We start from the raw sequence: 17,831 nt of genomic DNA, 5'->3' as shown, positions 1-17,831 counted from the left end.
TTCAAAGTTTTTTGTGTATATTATTGTAATTAATTCATTTCTAGATGACTGTTGTCCGATCAGTCTATTATGTAGGCAGGTAATATCTTACCGTCTTATTGAAAGACTAGTTATCAAATACATTGATCTCTGAAAATATGCGTAGCGTATATTCGAAGGATCTTTCATAAATAAAGACCTATGTACCAAATAAATAAGAATAAATGCAGATAAATTCGAGCCTATAACTTAAATTAAGTCCTAAACAGATAAAGTAAAAGGTACGCCCGACAGATACAATGTAATGTGTTCATTAAACCTTAATATCACTATTTCAGTTATTTGGTACTTAGGCCCTTGTTTATTACTATAATAATAAGTATTGTCTTAACATACCAAATTGTCTTAATTTCTGTTGTATTTTGTAGGTGGCAGACGGGGATCGCACGGAAGTAGTAATGCGTCAGCTGCGTCGACTCGCTCCAACAAAAGCCCTACAGGTCCTCAGAATAACCATGTCTACATAAATCCCAAGCTGGAAAGTGTCACCGTTGAAGTGCAACAGCCAAAAGCATAGATATGTCATCGATAATCACAATATGCGTAAAACGACTCTCGACACCGACACAATGAATACTTACTATCAATGATCCCTTTCAGAAAAGATACACTTCACACATTTCATGTTCAATTAATATTTCAAAGACTGTATATTAATATTGTCAGTCTGCATTTTACATTATAATGAATAAGGTTTAAAATCATACATTCTATAATCTTTCGAGGGAAGTTAATAATTACCCTGTCACTATTTGCTTTAAATCATAAATATATTATAGAATACCTACCGCTGATATCTTAACCAATATTAAAAATCATTCTTGCGTGTTTCTCTCGGCTCATTTTAATATTATAATCATTAATTGTATAATTTGTGTCAAATACTGACATATTCCGTGTCAGTTTGTTAATGTAGAGTTGAGATAATTTAGAGTTGAAAACCTTCTTTTCTTTAAGTGATATAGCGAATTAAACATTGACATGGTAACAAACACAGATATCTAACTGTCGGCAAGAAATTTATATAATACAGTATATTACTCACATATATGAATTACGGCAAGCTTATAATACAAGTATTAATAAATATTTACATGCTGAATGTAGATTACAAACTACTTGAGGTTGACTTTACCCTTGTGATCAAATTTTATTAAATTAGGGACCACCAATCTACGCTTGCTTGTTCTACAACCGCTAGTGGCATGTCTGCACTTTCAGCCAAATATATCCATTATCTAATAGAAAGTCTTGTATGATATAAATTACTGTAGCCTATTTGCTTGTGCAGTTATACCTATAATATAATGTTCTTAAATAAAATGTATAACAATGTTAAAATTAATAATATACTATGTAAACTTAACATTATAATGATATTGTATCGTTTGCAACATAGACTTAAGAGAATATTTCTTCTAAAATTAGATTAAAAAATGATTTTACATTAATTTTGTAATCATAATCAGCTGTAGTGCAAAAATATATATGTAACTAAAAAAAAGTAATGCTTGATAATCAACAACATAATTAGTTAATTAATAATATTCTTTAAATCTTGTTTATCTTCAATGAATAATGCACAACGTACTATACAACGTAATCTAATTGTGATCTACAGAAAATCTTGCACAGGATATATAAATATAAATATTTCAATCACAAAATATTACGCATAAAATAATGAATTAAACGATTTAGGATAAGATACTTCTTTATAAATCTCGCTCTAAGAATATAGTATTAAAGCCTTATTTTCAGTCGTGACATCGAGAATATAGTAGAAGACGGTTTCATTAGACGAGAAACAATATTCTCGCGGTAGACGACTTAGTATAATTTGTTTACGTGTGTAACAATCCGTATTTCATATATGACTCCCTTTTGAATGATGTGAACTCACGAGATCGGGGACAATATGCGAATCGCTACGAACTTATTTTTGGTGTTCTGTATAATATTAGGTCAATACACGTCCGCCTATCAACTAAGGAGCACATTATTAGCTGGCCTCGCCTGTTTCAACTAAAACGTACATATTAAGAGAGAATTGTTTTCGAGATGAATGATATAAGGGGAAGATATTATTCATTTTGCAAACAAACTGAGCTAGTAAACGCTATGAACTTTTTGAATGCTCAGTTAAACGTCCAATTCTACAATTTTGTATTTACTTTATAAACTTTCAAAGCTCTCTGTTTGTGATCCATCATTAAGATTCTTAGGATTGCGATAAGACATAAGCTTTGATGAAACAAATTATTATAAGGGACACTCGGAATTCTAGTTTGATTATCTGTAATCAATATTTATTACCTAAATAAGTAAAAATACTCTGTAGTTTGAATTTCTTTACATCCAATATTTTAAGAATAGTTTTTTAGAAATGTATTCATAAAACTCATATTTTCTTGTATGTGTGTACACACTTTTTGGATGCTTCCACGACTTTATTAAAAATACATTTTTTCTTACTTTCATAAATGGCATATTAAAATTTTGGGGAAGAAATTAAGATATGCCATTTAAACAGTCGTATTCAATATCATTTGAGCAAAACCGATCCTACCAAGATACACAACTCTAACATAATAAAATCAATATTCTGAAAAAACCCTAACCACTAATATTGAAAATTATTTACTCCATTCTTACCTGTGTAAACAAACATTCAATTTACTGATAATAAACCATCACTTTTGAAAAGCAAAAACAAATAATTCTTTAAAAAGAAAATTTTGAAAACAAATTGCTAAATATATCTGATGTAATTGTAATCACTATACTATTATAACTGCAACCATATAAACTTTTAATAAAACTCTTACTTCTATACAAAAGTCTTTTATTAAGAATAATTAATGTTACAATAAGAATAATTGTCCATATAAAAATATAATGCGCTCATCTGTAGGACTTCTTGGCCCGCCAGTCTAAGTATTCGTCGAACTCTTCATTGTCGTCCGAGCTTTGATTGTCACAATCCATTGAAGAGGTGTTCTCGAGAGCTTTCTGTTTGGCGGCTTCTTCTTTTTTCCGTTCCAAGTCCAAAACCCTACAAAAATATTACCGAAAATTTTAGTATGATCCTTACTTCTCAAGCATAAAGAATACAGCGATTCCAAGTGATATAAATGCATCACGTTTTTATGTCACAAATGAAGATTACTGAAATAGCTGACTTAATCACAATACTTATTCGAGCGAGAAAGTAAAGGGTTGAACTGAAAATATTGGACCTACATCATATAAAATACTAAAATCATTTGCAACACATAAGAACATTGGATTCTGTGGATCTAAAATGGGGCATATAAAAATAAAGTAAGGTTCTACATGTTTATGTGAATTATTATTTTCACCAATGAATGTAATTAAATCAAAATGCAGATTGCGGTTCGCTGGCAGGAATCTGAAGTCATCGAACTTCCAATTTTCAAGAACAACACTGTGGAATAGTGATAAGATAAGGTAAATTGCGACCTAATAATGATAACCACATGAAATAATATTTTCTTATTTCAACATCAACTGTTAACAATATGAAAAACATATTGTTGTCAAAATCAAAAAATTTAATTGAATTGAATCATTTATTTTATTTAAACAAAATTTATAAAGCTTATACCATGAAATACAAATATTAGTTAAGACTCCCAGAAATGTCCGCATTCGCCATGTTGGATCCTAAGAAGATCATTTATGTGCCTCCATACAGTAGAGGTTTTGTATAACAGATTTATTACTAGAGAGTTTCAATCCACGCATGCTGATTGTCACCTTGGACGATTGTCGTCAGCTCCAACTTGATATAGATAATATCGTCACCGTTCAGGCAAAAGTCACCAACCCTGAAAATGGCAGTTTTGAGTTGAGTATGTCACACGAAGCGTAAAATTATGTTCTTTAAGATGTAAAAGTCACCACGGTACATTAGTTAGTAAAATGTTGCTTAAATCCGAATTATTTGTTTTCCACTAAATGACTTTCGATAAAATCTTAACAAGCAAAAGTCATTATAGGTGAATAGACATTATTTACTCTAAAAAAACAAATCCTTCGTTATAAATATACAAGCAAAAGTCACTATACTATGGATGGTGAGTTTTACTGATTTGTTATTTGAAAACTTCTAACACTTGTCTGAAATACGCAAAAATAACCAAACAGGAATAGTTTACCTTAGCTTGTTATAATAAGATCGCTTTGGTCAGATTATTAACAAGCAAAAGTCACCAAACAATAATTGAGCTACCTTACCTCCTTCAAAACCTACTAGATGTTTTAATTATCACCAAAAAGTAAAAGTACCTTAAAGAAATTATTAAGAACACATGAGAAAATAATGTAATGTAGATAAAATCTTAGAAACATTTAAATCTGATTTTTCCTGCATTTTCAAACTTTCAAATTGCGATATCTCAAAACTATGTTTTTAGGGTTGGTGACTTTTGCCTGAACGGTGACGATATATTAGATTGGGGCAGGCGTAACAAACTAGAATTCAATATTGATAAATGCAATCTTTTGTCATTTACCAGAGCCTCAAAAGTGTTGTTTTTCCAATACTCGATGCATGGCAGAGTTCTGTCACGAATATCATCTGTAAGGGATCTTGGCATTACGTTTGAGAGTAAACTGACATTTATTAGCCATATAGTTACCATTTGTAACAAGGCGCTTAAAATGTTGGGCTTCGTCATGCGTACTTCCCGGGTCTTTTCGGATGTTACGGTATTAAAACTTTTATTTAATTCTTTAGTTCGAAGCAGACTTGAGAGTGGGTCTATTGTTTGGGCACCGCATCAGTTGAAGTATGCCTTATGGTGGAGAGGGTTCAGAAGAAATTCTTGAGACTCCTTTATTTGAGGTTGTACGGATACTATCCGTGGCTTTATCCAACTGACTTTCTCTTAGGCATGCTTACATACTGCAGTTTGCAATTTAGAAGAAATCTTTATTTAGCTATGTATTTTTTTCGAATTATACGAGGTATAAATGAGAACTCTGCCATTCTGGGCAGTGTTGACCTGTGTGTCCCTGATAACTATCTTAGAAATAGAGAACATCAGTTGTTTATTCTCCCAAGGTGCAGAACCAACCTGCCACTGGTAATGCCAATTGGGAGAGCGATAACTATGTTCAACGAAATTGCTTCGGGTGTTGATATATTCCACCTACGTGAGGATGAGATAGGTGGACGTTATTTTATAAATTTTTAAAATAGGGTCTGCTTAACTCATCCGGTTTATTTCCATGTACCTATATAATTAATATTTTTGTATGTACATATTTGTTTAATAACATATTATCTATCTCTTTTTTATGTCATGTTGTGAACGTCTTAAACTTATAATTTGTAATGTCCACAATATGTAAAAATAAATAAATTGAAATTGAAAATTCCAAACTGAATCGGAAACAAAAATTAAAGATCAATTCTGGCAAAGCATCTGCGACCATTATGATCAATCTCATTAGTAAACAAAGCACTGAATTTATTATTACCCTTTGCAAAAAATGCATGTGCGAGTAAGCATTTTCAACCTTAATAGCGCCTGTACGCTTGCATGGATTTACTTGCACCAATAGTGTGTATTTTAAACTATCGCGATAATAACTGTTTACACGTAAAAGTGCTGACCGTCTCGCCAATCTCATTCATAAAGTACGCGAGACGTGATGTTATCATTGTATGGTACTATTTGACAGGACGACGAAATCAGTTAACCTCAAAATGAGTCTGTATAGTGTAGTTCGTTTTTTTACCGGCAGGTTCACCACTATCATTCTACTGCGCAGACGCAAATATCATACAAATCCTAACTGTCGCGTGAAAATTCAGAAGCTTCCGAACTTTTTTGGATTCATGCATGCAATCTGTTATAACATAACTTTATATATTGTACATTATTTATTATTTTAATTTTTATTTAATTTTGACTCATATTTTGGTTGTATTTGTTTTTGTATTCGATCTCATTTCAATTGATAATATTGTTTATTTTATTATTTTTTATAAATTTTTATTGTAAATTTTGACTAATCATAATTATTTGTTGAAATTAATGTTATTGTAAGCGTAGATTGTTTCATATTTTGTGGTTTGTTAATATTTAAAATAATTTGTGTAATGCCCCTGACGTAGTATGAAATATTAATGTCCAACCTCATTAGTTTTAAATTAATCGGTTATTTGGAAGGTATTATTGGACGGATAATTATTTATGTACCTATTGTTATATTATTTCTATCGCTTTGGATTTTGCTTGATAAATATTGTTTTAAAAAATGTATTCAGTTGAAAATGTCCCTCTGAGGCGGACGAAACCGGTCCTAATCTCTTGATTAAAAGTGGAATAAGTACTACATAAAAATTGCGTTTTATTAAATAAAAACAACAATAAAATGTGTAATTTTAATTAATCTTTATCTGTATGTATGTGTTATTTTACTAATCTTTTCTTGGTTCAAGAAACCAAACTGATTTACCTTAATTTGGATCATGACTCAAAAAGGTTAAGAAAGCCGTTAACTGATTAAATTTACTTAGTTTTCTGATATTATTCCTGAAACCCGTTATTACCGTTATTATCAACTCAGATTGGAATACCTACCCCCCCCCTATATGTAGTTCAACTCATAAATATCGATAATTGTTCATTTTTAAACTATAAAATTGTTTAACTACCTTGACCAGTTTCGGATTTGTTCGTCAATTTCATCAATTTGTCTATCGGCAGTTGCTTCCTCCTGTTCGCCGGCAATGATAGCGGCAGAAACACTACTCTCTTCTTTCATTTCTTTTTTAAATTTGTCCCATTCTTCTTCTATTGGATCTTTATATTGAATATTTCGTGCCTGAAAACAAAATACACAAGTAAATTAAAAAGACTTATAGCAAATTATACATAATGAAAATGGATGTTAATATTTGAAAGCGTCCCCCGAAAAGGGGTCTATATAATACATCATGTCAAAAAGTGATTTTATTGACTAAAACGGGTTATTGGAAAGTTTTATTATTTTATCTGCCACAGTTTTGAGATATTAGCAATACTAAAATGCTTACTGTAGAAGAGGAGTCTATATGTGTCGCTGAGTTTCAAAACCCGCTATAACACTTTTTCATTATGGTGAGAAAATCAATAAAAACTTTTTGAACTAAAAAGGTTTTAGAATGTTTCAGTAGTGTTATAGCGGGATTTGATAAACACATTGATTTTGTTTCATAAATGACAGTTAAGCCTCAATTACATTGAGCTTCTTTACGAGCTGTTTATTGGCGAATTTACAATCTGCCTGTATAGTCGCCCAGTGTAATCATCGAATAAGCTAATAAGCAGGTTGTAAACACTCTACCAAGAAAAGTTGAAAGCCGGTCAACTTTACACGCTACACACCGGCGTGTGGGCCTACTGCATCTGCGCAGTAGAGCGCAGTACCAACCTCCCGGTAAAAAAACGAACTACGTTCTGTCAAAATAGTCACTGGCTTGTGGCTTCTCAGCGAATGGAAAGTTTTGTGTGTAATCATCAAATCGCAGTAGCTGAATCGCTCGCTTTTAAATTCGCCAATAAACAGCTCGTAAAGAAGCTCAATGTAATTGAGGCTTTAATCGTAGCAGCTTTTGAAAGAGGCGATAAAATTTTCATGTAGAGATTTTAATAACGAATACAACAATATATATATCTTAATTATTTCAAAAAAGTGTTATAGCGGGTTTTGAAACTCAGCGACACATAATATGATTTATTTTATTATCCAAAATAAAAAAAAAATAATTTGTCAATGATAGAGTGCTTTCATGAACATAATTATTATCACAGATATACTCCAAAAGTCCGCATGGTCGAATAAAACATTTTTTTCCTCTCGTGAACAATTTTGTTTTTGCATATAGACCCCTTTTCGGGGGACGCCTTCATGAATACGTCAATTTGTTTCGTGATGGCGACGGGGGTATTAATTCTTAAATCGTGTAAAGATGACTAAAAAACGTTACCCATTTACTTGAAAAAGAAAACATGTCAATGAATATATTATTATTGTTACTAATAGAACAATAAACAGAACATTAAATGGACGCATGTTGGATTTATATGACAAATTATATTTCGTTTGGCACGCGTCATTTGCACAATCCGCGCATCGCCTAGCCACGATCTTTTTAGACCATGCCTCAACCTAGGTATAGCCTTAATAACAAAATAGGTAAGTACTACCTACCTATAGAATTACCAATTTAATTTCTTAGAAATAAAGCCCTACAAATACATATTTTTTTATTCTTTCACTTGAAAAATCTGAAAACCTCAATAAGTTGAATGAATGATCGAAAGCAATGCAATTTGCAGTGATATTTTTTCGATTGGCTAGGATCCCACTAGTCCTAGTGTGTACGAAAATAATAAAACTGACAATTTGGGAAATCTTTTTTATATGCAGTGAACACTATCGTTGTATTGGAAACTGGCAACACTACTACACTGACATTTGTATAAATAAGGTTTTATGACACTTCAAATGTCATTTGGAATTTATTCAAAAGCAAGTGTGATATTGAAATTATCTCGATCAATAATGACACTGTCAAATGAATGTGGTGATAATGAATGGTTTCGACTTGCAAAAGTATGTGTACCTCCATTATCGCATGACAAGCATAAAGGACAAAGTGGGAGAATTGGAGTTATTGGAGGGTCTTTGGAATACACTGGAGGTCCTTATTTTGCAGCTATTAGCGCATTGAAGGTAATATAACACATAATTAAAATTATGATATTCTGCCAATGGAACTGCTATGAATGAGTACTCTTTATAAGAGTTTTAGAGAAATGCTTTTAAAATAATATATTTACTACATATACGGTCAATCAAACTAAATGATTGTGTTTAATTTCTCGGATTGCCATACCTATTTCTAATGATTTAATTTGACACTCCGATTCAAAATATAGAACAAAAATCAGGATAGTTCAACAAATAATAAAAAGTGAGTACTGTCGAACTCGATTATTACGATCACGGACATAGCGAGATCTCGGATATAATGATGAAACATACGTTGACATTTTAGTTTATGATTTTCTCCATACAATTATTCACTTTTATAACGAGCTACTTATCGGATATACCGAACAAAAATATCGTCTTTCTAAAAATTTTTCGTTTAAAAACATTTTCGACCCTAACGCAGCATCTTACATGGGCGAAGTCAATGCTTATGCGACGCGACGCGCCACGAAAATATCACACAGTCAACGCCACCTGTAGTGGCCGACGTGCAGATAATACCCAGCGAGCGGTGCGAAGTGGTGCGGGGCTTCAGCGACACAATCAAACAGTTTGATATTTTGTTTTGGATCGGATTACGTTTATGACACTAGTTAAGTGTCTAAGTACCTAATTGGTGTTTTCGCCGACAATATTGAAAAAGTATCCACACATATGGTTGAAATTTCATGTAAAAAATCCAAGCTGAAGTCAGTGGGTACGTACCAGCGTTCATTACAATTAACAACTTCCTTTATAGTTTACGAATGCCATGCTTGTTTCGGGGAAAAATTCTAATTGTGTATTTTTGTTTGAATTGCGACTTTTTGTGTTATGTGACCGCTCATTTAAAAATACCTATTCTCTGATATAACGAGTAATGCTTATAACGAGTGAATTCAGTCGGTCCCATCTTTCTCGTAATAACATTTTTTCAAAATGCAATAATTTTTACATCTTTGTATTAAAATCAGACATAAAAAGATAATAACAATGCTTCTCATGTGAAAAATTGAAAACTATTTGATGTACAAGACGTATAGGACCCCGTTCATCCAACAAAACCACATACGCATGATTTGGGTTCATGGAGATTCTACTGAATATTGTTTTTGATTGTGTTTTGGGTGTGATTCCAGTGCTCACATAATGTGCAAATATAACTTAATCTATTAATACTATCGACATGTCATCGAATGTCAAAAGAAAAAAAGCAGTAAAACCTCAATTATCCAGATCTCTGTATAATTATCAGTTTCGTATGATTATAAGAAAAAAGAAAAAAGGTATGTTTTAAATATATATGTATATATAATTTTTGATTATCCAAATTTATCCCAATTAGCCCGGATAATCGAGGTTTTACTGTATATCACCCATTACATTATTCACTCGTAAGCTTTTCAACTAGTGAGAATAGTTATACAAACTAAATAACAAAATATTTCATAATATAACTAGTGGGGCCGCACTCCTCTGGCCACCTTAGGCGGCCCAACACCGCCATTAGGTGGCTTCCTGGTCACCATCAACCAGCCACAAAATTTTTATTGTATTATGTGGTTTGATTCAAAAAATTAATCACAAATATCTACACATGTCTATAATAATATATGTAGATGACGAAATTGATTAGATGTAGTTGAACGTAACCATTGAACAAGGTAGCAGACAAGGGTACGCAATGTACCAAGGTGATGGAATGGCAATGGGCCAGACATGCCACGCAGTGAGTGGACTGCCATTGTACAATTGTAGTCATACAGTGGTACCCAAGGGGCACTAAACAAACACAGGACACCGCCCTGAAACCCACTAAATCAATGAACTCATCAAGCGATGAACTAGAGACCAAAAAGACAGGAAGGAATTATGGGAAAGCTTTTAGCCAGCAGTGGATTGACCACAGCTCTTGATGATATTCTATGCTATAGTGTAACGTTAGATTATTGTAGTACTTGCTATAGCTTGGTATCACATTGAACGATAAATGAGTGTCAAGTTGTGAGGATAAACAGTATTTTTGCTTCCTTTCCGATTCAAAGTTAACGTATGCTACCCTACTTTATGTGATGCGAGAAGACTAGGTGTGGTGCGGGGCAGGTTGATTTGGAAGGGTCTATGTTTGTGTTGCTCTACCTTACTTCCTTCTCACTATTTCTCGATGAGGTCCATCCTTGTAACTGGCAACTGAAGTTGATCGAATTCCAACAACCAATAATTGAGGATGAAATATCCTACATCATATTATACCTACTTGATTTAAAATAATAAGTTGTAAAACTTGGAAAAGAATGTAATCATGACACGCAACATTTATACCCTGCATGGCATGCGAACTACTGATATATTATTATAATAAACTAATATCAATTATTTTTTTTAATTGTAGGTTGGAGCTGATTTAGCTCACGTATTCTGTTTGAAGGCGGCTGCACCCGTAATAAAGTCCTACAGCCCTGAACTCATCGTACACCCTCTATTAGATGATGAAAATGGCGTTGAAGAAATGAAAAAGTGGCTTCCAAAAATTCACGTATTGATCATCGGGCCAGGTCTCGGCAGAGATACAGCGACTATTCAAACCGTTTCAGAGATAATAACAATTTGCCGTGAACAGAAAAAGCCTTTGATCATCGATGCTGATGGCATTTTTATATTAACCAAAAACATTGATCTGATAAAAGATTATCCGCTTCCCGGCATAATTCTTACACCAAACCATGCAGAATTCCAAAAATTGTATGAAGTGATAAAAACAAGCGATGCCGAACATAATTCCAATGATATCAAAATTGATTTTAACAAACTAGGCAAAAATATTCTTATATTAAAGAAAGGAAGCACGGATATGACGTTCAGTTTCGAGCCTAATAACCAATGGTCTTGCGGTTCAGGAGGATCCGCCAGAAGGTGCGGCGGACAAGGAGACTTGTTAGCCGGATCAATAGCTACATTTTTCAAATGGTCTTTAGACAATCTATCGACGTTTGATAATATGGTGCCGGCAGCCGTGGCCACTTTTGCTGCGGCTCGATTGACTCGGTGGTGCAATGAAAGGGCCTTCGCCGACAAGGGTCGGAGCATGCTCTGCTCGGATATGATTGAAAAAATACATGAAGTTTTTGATGAGAATTTCGAAAGAAAATAATTTTAAATTCTAATGGAACGTACAGTGACATACACAGTAATAGTCAGTGTGTATTTGGGGCGCATAGTGCTTCAAGACGCCAAAAGACGAACCCTGGGTTGCACAAAAAGACTTAAATGGAATAGTACAAAACTTAAATCCATTAGAATTTAAATTCAAATTCCATCAAGTGCCCTCGGTCGATATTTGAAAATAATTTTATATTGATTATTTTTTTATATCAATTTTGTGTATTTTAAGTACATACCTAAAATAAAGTATTGTGATATTATGGTGAATAAAGGGGTATCTGCAAACATTTAATCGGTCTTTATTTTCATATATACATACATCATGGCCCCCACAAGGGGGGGGCTGACAGGGCTCTAATTAAAATATATATGACTGATTAGTTTAGTCAACATCATACACAAAATTAATACTGATTCCACTAATATGAACTATATGCGGCCCTCATAGTCCAGTGCGCAAGGCGCTGGCCTTTTGTACAGGGGCCCCAAGTTCGTGATGTGACAATTTATTTATGTGATTTTCTTAAATATAGGTACTACTGTTTCACTACATTACTGTCATTGGGCCTCATGGCCTGTTGTAATGTTATAAAGAATATGTCAGTGGCAGAAGAATGTCAGTGGCAGAAGAATGTCAATGGCAAAGGATGGAGGTAGTCTCTTAAGATCCGCCATAAATAGTGCACAATAAATTTTGTCAGTCATACGTATTTGTTTTCATTGAAATAAGACTACAATTTATTTACAGATGGTATTGGTTAGTTCTTAAAATTCAATTAAACCGTGCGAAAACCTAGCAATACTAGATAATAGTCAAAAAATACTCGTCTACATATCTATATTATACCTAAAATTACCCAATTAAATCATACATAATTGAATATTTAATAGATAGAATAATATTTTTTATCTATTATAGTTTGGTTTAGTCGGGGCTTAATGAATTTAAAAAAATGAACCATCAATATGTGTAATAAGTATTCTTAATCCAACAAAAACAAATAAGTATGAATGAAAAAGTGTGTACAATTTTGTCATATCGCTCAAAATATACCAAAGCTATTATGGTTTGGTTTAGGCAGGGTTTATTTGATGTTTAAAAACTAACCAACACCGTCTGTAAAGTGTAGTCTTAGTTCAATAAAAACAAATACGTATAACTAACAAAGTTTAATGTGCACTATTTATGGCGGATCTTGACAGCCTTCTTCATCCACCCTTCGCTACTGTAATATGTACATAATATATATTTTTGTTATTATTACATACATAATGTGTTTTGTTTTAGTTAATACAATGTATTTCCACCAATAATTAACAGGTGAAATGATGTAAGAAAAAAAGGTACTTATATGTATAAGCATATTGAACCAGTACATCATTTTAAGTTTTCTCCATGTAGGTAAGATATTCATTATATTATCCAAATCAGTATGAAACAAAATAATGAGTGGATTGAATCAAGCCTGCGTGTATTATTACTTGTCTTGAGGTTATGCATTTGCAACAGTTTCAGCGTAGTGCGATTCTACCATTCAAAGTAGCAACCTGGCAAGCGAGTACTTAGGAAAATTAGAACAAAACCTTTATACCATTGCCTCAGTTGCATATTGTTAGGATATTTTGGCATGATTAATGATTGCATTAATATCTTAATTAGTAAAACATACCGCCCGGATTGCGGTTCTAGTCCCATTCAGTAAACAAGCACAAAATGATTAAATTTTATGTCCAACTTATGTAATTACTATGATTAATAAAATATGTTACATTCTTAAATCTCGTGTACTTTAATTAAAAGATGTAATTGATGCAAAGGCATTCGTCTCCTTTATATTTAAGCCGGCATGCACATTGAAAACGAAGTGACATTTTGGGATTATACCTACCTGCCCTACAAGTCGGGTGAAATTTGTTGTATGTGACACCAGCTGTTTTTTCAAACTAAACGATTGCAATCATGCGGTCTGCGGCAGTACATTTAGTTACATGTGTTTTGTGAATACTAATACATCGATAAATTCGACGTGTTACTGTCAAGACGACTTTGGATGTGCGAGCCGGCTTAATAATGACGCATTTCTCTTGGATTTTGTATTGTTTAATTTTATTGTTAAATATAAGAAAACTTACTTTAGCATCCATGATGGGATCATCGAAAAATCCTTCAGGTAGAGCATCATCAACTTCCAATGCTTTCGAATCTGATTCCTTGTCAGCATCATCTGAAAAAAATTTTGTATGGAACAAGTTAATATTAGATGGCAGATGAATAGTGAAAATCAATTAAAGAGTCCATCTGTTGCGGCCCTGATATAAGGATGTTACACGATTTTCATAATTATAATCAGCTTTTACACATTTTCTAAATGGCGCAATTCGACACAATTCATCACATTATACTATAGCCCTGTACATTGATGTGTTTTTTTATTCGCTAGATGAAAGCATCATAATCCATTCGTTTCGTGCACATTGCCTACCTCAAACCGGTTTCATAGTCACCGTTTTTCATGATAAAAATACTAGCATAATATGTAGCTCGAGCAACATGGATTTCTGGTCAACGTCAGTGTTGCCAACTGAAAGATTCCACGAAAAATGTATAATAGTACTATAATTTTACGACAAATAAACTATTACAGTACACTCTCAGTAATCCGCTTCTTGATTATCTGACAACTACTATAATCCACCGTTATTTTTCCTAGTTGAAAGCACAAAATCAAGCTCTATAATTGTCAAATTTAGTAGTCCGTCGCGTACAAGTATACAACGCAGATGAGACGGGTTTATTTTGGAAACTTTTTCGTAAAACGTACGTTCATCGCGAAGAAAGTAATGTACCAGGAAGGAGAGTGCCGAAGGACCACATCAGAATTATGCCATGCTCCAATGCAACCAGGACACACGAACTGAAGCTTTAGGTCATAGGGAAAACCAGGAATCCTAAGCCATTCAAGAATTCTGGCTCACTGAACAACTGGTTGTGTCAAGTGATTTACTGTTTAATATTTGGTTAAGGTGACGCATCAGTGAAACGCCAAATAATGTTCAACTGTACGCGCGACGAAAATTTGTACTTGCTTAGCATTCATTGAGAGAACGTGGAGTCGGACGCACGTCACTTTGCTGCGTGATGGCGACGGGCCAATTAATTCTAAAATCGTGTAAAGATGACTAAAAACTTTACCCATTTACTTTAAAAAGCAAACATGTCAATGAATATATTATTATTGATACTAATAGAATAATAAACAGAACATAAAATGGACGTATGTTGGATTTATATGAGAAATAATATTTCGTTTGACAGGCGTCATTTTCACCCGCGACCCGCAATCCGCACATCGCCTAGCAACGATCTTTTTAGACCGTGCCTCAACTAATGCATGGCCTAAATAAACTCAGTTTATAAATATGTATAATTTATACTTAATTTTGATGATAAATAAAACCGTAATTTGCTAGTACGAATTTCTCAAAAAAACTAATTTTACGAAATACCCGTTGTAATTTTTACCATATTTTGTATGTATGCACTATAATCTGACGCTTTCAATAATTGGACACTTGTCTAGTTTTTGGGGTGGCGGATTACTGAGAGAGTACTGTACTTGATTTTAATTATAAATAAAACCGTAATTTTCTAGTACAAATTTCTCAAAAAAACTATTTTACGAAGTACCTGTTATAATTTTTACCATATTTTGTATGTATGCACTATAATCCGCCACTCTCACTAATTTGACTAATTGGACACCTGTCTGGTTTTTGGGGTGGTGGATTACTGAGAGAGTACTGTATTTTGATGGTTTTAAAACAAAAAATGTTCAATGTTCGTGACATTATATGGACGACCCATATGGGCCTATTTAATTTAAAATAATAACTCTAAGCCCGGAAGAGAATAATCATTATCTGCGACATTTGTACTCTGTGTGAGCAATTAGGCCCTACTTATAAAAAGGTTGTGTATCACTGGATTAGGTCAATCTTTTTCATAAATATTATCATTTTTAGATCTTCGTACTATAGTCAGCTTAGAAAAAGATGGCAACACCTCAGAATTTATGTTATTATGCTCTTTATAAACCCTGATTTTACGGTTTTCAAGGGACCCTAAAAAATAAACGATAAATGTGGGAACTCGTTTTTCTCCTGGATTTTTTTCGACGTCTTGAATTATTTTCAGTTTCTCAGCTAGAGCTCTAGTTTTCTTCATGGTGGGCATTTTAGTTGCGACTTACGAAACGACGAGATGCAAGGCAAGCCTGAGCACCGACCGACAAAGCGACGCGACTGAAAGGTCTGTATGCATCATAAACAATTCTGCGAAAGCGAAATGAGAAATATCTAACCAAATGGTAAATCGAGATAATATTTGTGATAGGACCATAATATTTAGACGATAGATGGAGGAAAACGATAAATCGGGGAGTGGTTAATGAGGGATTATTTAACATTGTTCTTATGGGTTTTTGGCGGACTTTCAAAAATGAACGATCCGTGCGGGAAAACGATTTATGCGAGAACGGTATATTAGGGTTCCACTCTACTTAAGAAAATTTGTTGGCATACTGGTTGAAAAACACTGCTGTAGATACTTATTAGCATCAACATATTATATTAAAAAATTAAGTAATAGTCACCTCCAGCAATATCCACATTTCGCAAATCAGCATTTAGTTTTTGAACTACATCAACTGGTGCCTCTGCCACGTGAATTCCTTTGCTCGTCGAGGCCATATCAAAAAAGTCAGCGGGAACATTGCGAACTGTTACGGACGATTGTGAATTCTTCAATATACTTTTTATCTTCTTAGTTTGTGAATTGGTCGGAGATCCGGGCCTCTTAAAGTTATTGACAACTGATACTTTGGGAGTAGCAGTAAAGTTTTGGGTTTGCAATTTTAGCTTTTTGGCCTGGTCAATATTTTCTTTGTGCAGTTTGGTATTTATGTGCACATTCCATACATTGTCGGATTTTACAATCGTTTTACATAGCACACACGTGAGCTGTCCGGCATCGTTATATTTAGCGAGAGGAGAGTCGATCTTTCGAGTTGGCTTTTGTAATTTTTCCTTGTGATCTGTCATTAACCGACGAAGATCATTTTGCGAGACTTTGTTTTTCGATAATCGAAAAGTTGCGGACATGTTTATAAAAAACGTGTAACCCTTTAAGATTGATATTATTTACAAAATTTGACAATAATAATGAAAATGTAATTTACTGACGAAGTAATATTCAGTGCCCTACAACATTGTTATAGGTTATGTTTTTCGATAGACCTATATTGTTTTAGATAACAAAATATCTACTCGTCAACAATATAATGTAAACACATCGAATTAAGACGAAAATATAATTAAGAAATACGAGACGTTGCTCGTTACATTTATAATTTAATTTCAAAACACAACATTAAATAATTAACACGAATAATTATGTCGAAAATGAACATAGATAATAAAATGATGTGACAACTGCTTATCTATGGACAACTGACAACTAGGGCTGTAAAGTATTGATACTTTTTAACCAATATTTTGATTTCAATACGTTACCGGTATGTATACTTCTGTGGCGATCAACGATCCGGTGGGAAGTTCTCAAATTGATATTACTTATTTAATTATTGTTTATGCATTGTTCACAGGCCGTCGGTAGTTTCTAACAATGCTGACCCAGTGATAAACGCCAAAAATAACATTGTTTATTACTTACATAAATATTTTTCTTACATACAAATTTCATACAATCGAATTAGGTGTATAGGTACTGTCATCTCTCGCATCGTTTTTAAAGCGTCAATTACATTGAGCTTCTTTACGAGCTGTTTGTTGACGAA

General features: G+C 33.3%; 3 protein-coding genes across 6 annotated transcripts in view; 2 read left to right on the top strand and 1 right to left on the bottom strand.

Annotated features, from left to right (window-relative positions):
- jus (EB domain-containing julius seizure protein) overlaps nucleotides 1-1,535 on the top strand; it is a 246,225-nt gene extending 244,690 nt beyond the window's left edge. For both annotated transcript variants that reach the window (XM_085953442.1, XM_085953441.1), the window contains exon 7: nucleotides 408-1,535. In XM_085953442.1, coding sequence (XP_085809568.1) covers nucleotides 408-556 — 149 coding nt within the window. In that variant the 3' untranslated portion in view covers nucleotides 557-1,535. The remainder of the gene's footprint in view (nucleotides 1-407) is intronic.
- Nucleotides 1,536-2,848: 1,313 nt separating this feature from the next.
- On the bottom strand, nucleotides 2,849-17,461 carry LOC147079100 (zinc finger protein 830). Of its 3 annotated transcripts, none has more exons than XM_085953439.1 (5): nucleotides 16,629-17,461; nucleotides 14,110-14,201; nucleotides 6,731-6,900; nucleotides 3,820-3,890; nucleotides 2,852-3,094 (listed from the first exon to the last, which is right to left on the bottom strand). In XM_085953439.1, exons 1-5 carry the CDS (start codon nucleotides 17,134-17,136, stop codon nucleotides 2,973-2,975), a joined length of 963 nt encoding a protein of 320 aa, XP_085809565.1. In that variant the 5' UTR covers nucleotides 17,137-17,461; the 3' UTR covers nucleotides 2,852-2,972. The 3 variants fall into 3 exon arrangements, 2 of the variants coding, with proteins under 2 accessions (XP_085809566.1, XP_085809565.1); XR_015071414.1 differs by having other exon boundaries at nucleotides 2,870-3,094; nucleotides 3,668-3,890; XM_085953440.1 differs by lacking the exon at nucleotides 3,820-3,890 and having other exon boundaries at nucleotides 2,849-3,094.
- On the top strand, nucleotides 8,520-12,268 carry Naxd (NAD(P)HX dehydratase). The gene is made up of 2 exons (XM_085953438.1): nucleotides 8,520-8,793; nucleotides 11,207-12,268. The coding sequence occupies exons 1-2, from the start codon at nucleotides 8,554-8,556 to the stop codon at nucleotides 11,963-11,965; spliced, it is 999 nt and encodes a 332-aa protein (XP_085809564.1). The 5' UTR covers nucleotides 8,520-8,553; the 3' UTR covers nucleotides 11,966-12,268.
- Nucleotides 17,462-17,831: the final 370 nt, after the last annotated feature.

The sequence above is a fragment of the Rhyacophila brunnea genome, unplaced genomic scaffold (assembly GCF_057557595.1).
Source record: "Rhyacophila brunnea isolate RB1 unplaced genomic scaffold, BYU_Rbru_1.0 scaffold_10, whole genome shotgun sequence".
In the NCBI taxonomy this organism is placed as follows: Eukaryota; Metazoa; Arthropoda; class Insecta; order Trichoptera; family Rhyacophilidae; genus Rhyacophila; species Rhyacophila brunnea.
This window is presented reverse-complemented; position numbering and strand designations above follow the sequence as displayed.

Bases quoted from the DNA above. Each gene is read 5' to 3' on its own strand.
- Naxd (XM_085953438.1), top strand. From the start codon at position 8,554: ATGACACTTCAAATGTCATTTGGAATTTATTCAAAAGCAAGTGTGATA. The intron at 8,794-11,206 runs GTAATATAACAC...TTTTAATTGTAG, and splicing joins CAGCTATTAGCGCATTGAAG to GTTGGAGCTGATTTAGCTCA.
- LOC147079100 (XM_085953439.1), bottom strand. From the start codon at position 17,136: ATGTCCGCAACTTTTCGATTATCGAAAAACAAAGTCTCGCAAAATGAT. The intron at 3,891-6,730 runs GTAGTTAAACAA...TGCCATTTTCAG, and splicing joins CAAATCCGAAACTGGTCAAG to GGTTGGTGACTTTTGCCTGA. The intron at 3,095-3,819 runs GTGACAATCAGC...ATATTTTTGTAG, and splicing joins GCTGACGACAATCGTCCAAG to GGTTTTGGACTTGGAACGGA.